The 1,562-nt window shown below is 39.7% G+C and overlaps 1 protein-coding gene across 1 annotated transcript; it reads left to right on the forward strand.

Moving 5' to 3' along the window:
- Position 1: 1 nt before the first annotated feature.
- LOC124890201 (kinesin-like protein KIN-14L) lies at positions 2 to 1,556 on the forward strand. The gene is given in 7 exon segments (XM_047402009.1): positions 2 to 67; positions 154 to 332; positions 445 to 548; positions 551 to 608; positions 717 to 967; positions 1,093 to 1,256; positions 1,368 to 1,556. Coding segments are annotated over 6 exon segments (792 nt in total). The 3' UTR covers positions 1,227 to 1,256; positions 1,368 to 1,556.
- Positions 1,557 to 1,562: the final 6 nt, after the last annotated feature.

Consider the following 1,562-nt stretch of genomic DNA (forward strand, 5'->3'; position numbering starts at 1 on the left):
GATGGATGGTTACAATGTATGCATTTTTGCTTATGGTCAAACTAGATCTGGGAAAACATATACTATGGTGAGAGCCCTTACGAGGCATACACGAAAAACAATTCCTTATATTTCCATGCCGAAGCTTCATATCTAATATTTCTCTCTTGGCAGTCTGGCCCGGGAGGTGAATCAACAAAGGAATTTGGAATCAATCAATTGGCTCCGAATGATCTATTCCTATTATCTGATGAAAGGAAGGACATCATGAGTTATAAGATCCACGTTCAAATGGTCGAGATATATAATGAGCAAATTCGTGTTCTTCTTGCAGACGATCCTTTGCTTACTAAATATCCTTTCATTGTGATTTTTCCATAGTTTACATCAGATTTCATGAGTTAATTTGAGACACTTCCAAGGCAGAAAAGTGAAATAATTGCACCCTTAACTGTTCGTTCATACATTGGAAATTAGAAGCAGCATGAACGGAAACGGTCTACCTCTGCCTGATGCTAGCGTGCATCCAGTGAATTGCGCTAGAGATGTTATAGATCTGATGAAACTTGGTGACGGAACCATTCTGTTGGCTCTACTGCCATGAACAACTGCAGTAGTCGCTCACACAGGTGAGGCTAAGCACTTTCAAAGTTACTTTACTCAATTCCAATTGACAGACCAACTTAATAGAGTTAAATAATGTTAATTTTCTTTACGTTGACGTGAAATACTTGCAGTGTGCTGACTGTACACGTGCATGGTGAAGATACATCTGGAAACATAATCCATAGTTGCCTACATTTGGTTGATCTTGTTGGTAGTGAACGAGTTGACAAGTCGGAAGTTACTGGCGACGGCCTCAAAGAGGCACAACATATTAACAAGTCTCTCTCTTGCTTGGGTGATGTGATCACAGCATTGGCACAGAAGAACTCCCACATCCCTTATAGAAACAGCAAACTCACCTTATTCTTGCAGAACTCTTTAGGTTTGTGCAATTAGCTCGAGATTTTGCTCCAGATATATCAACTTATATGACTGGTCTAGACATTTATTTGGCCAACGTTTTGGATGAGTTTTTTCTTTTCTAATGCTTTTTATGGTGTGTTTCAGGTGGACATGCAAAAACGTTGATGTTTGCTCATGTCAGTCCTGAAGGGGATTCCTTTGGAGAAACAATTAGTACTCTGAAGTTTGCGCAGAGGGTTTCGAGTGTGGAACTTGGTGCAGCTCGTTTAAATAAATAGAGCGTCGAAGTTTTAGAGCTCAACGCAGAGGTAAAATACATCATTCTATGATATTATATGGTTAAATGTTGATTACAAGACAGAAGTTTGCAGAACGTTGGATAATGATTCATTACATGCTTACTGTTCACATCGTTGCAGATCAAGACCCTCAAAAAGGTGTTGGCTAACAAGGAAGCACTAACTCCTCAAACTAACAAACCAAAGGAAGCATCAAGGACACCTTTCCAGAAGCCTAAAGCAACAGCTGAGCTTCAGGAAGGATATGATGTAACAAAATTGTATGATCAAGCGGGTAATGATAGTTTCATGAAGACTCCTCCGAGTCCACCTTTT

Source organism: Capsicum annuum, unplaced genomic scaffold, assembly GCF_002878395.1.
Source record: "Capsicum annuum cultivar UCD-10X-F1 unplaced genomic scaffold, UCD10Xv1.1 ctg13339, whole genome shotgun sequence".
NCBI lineage: Eukaryota > Viridiplantae > Streptophyta > Magnoliopsida > Solanales > Solanaceae > Capsicum > Capsicum annuum.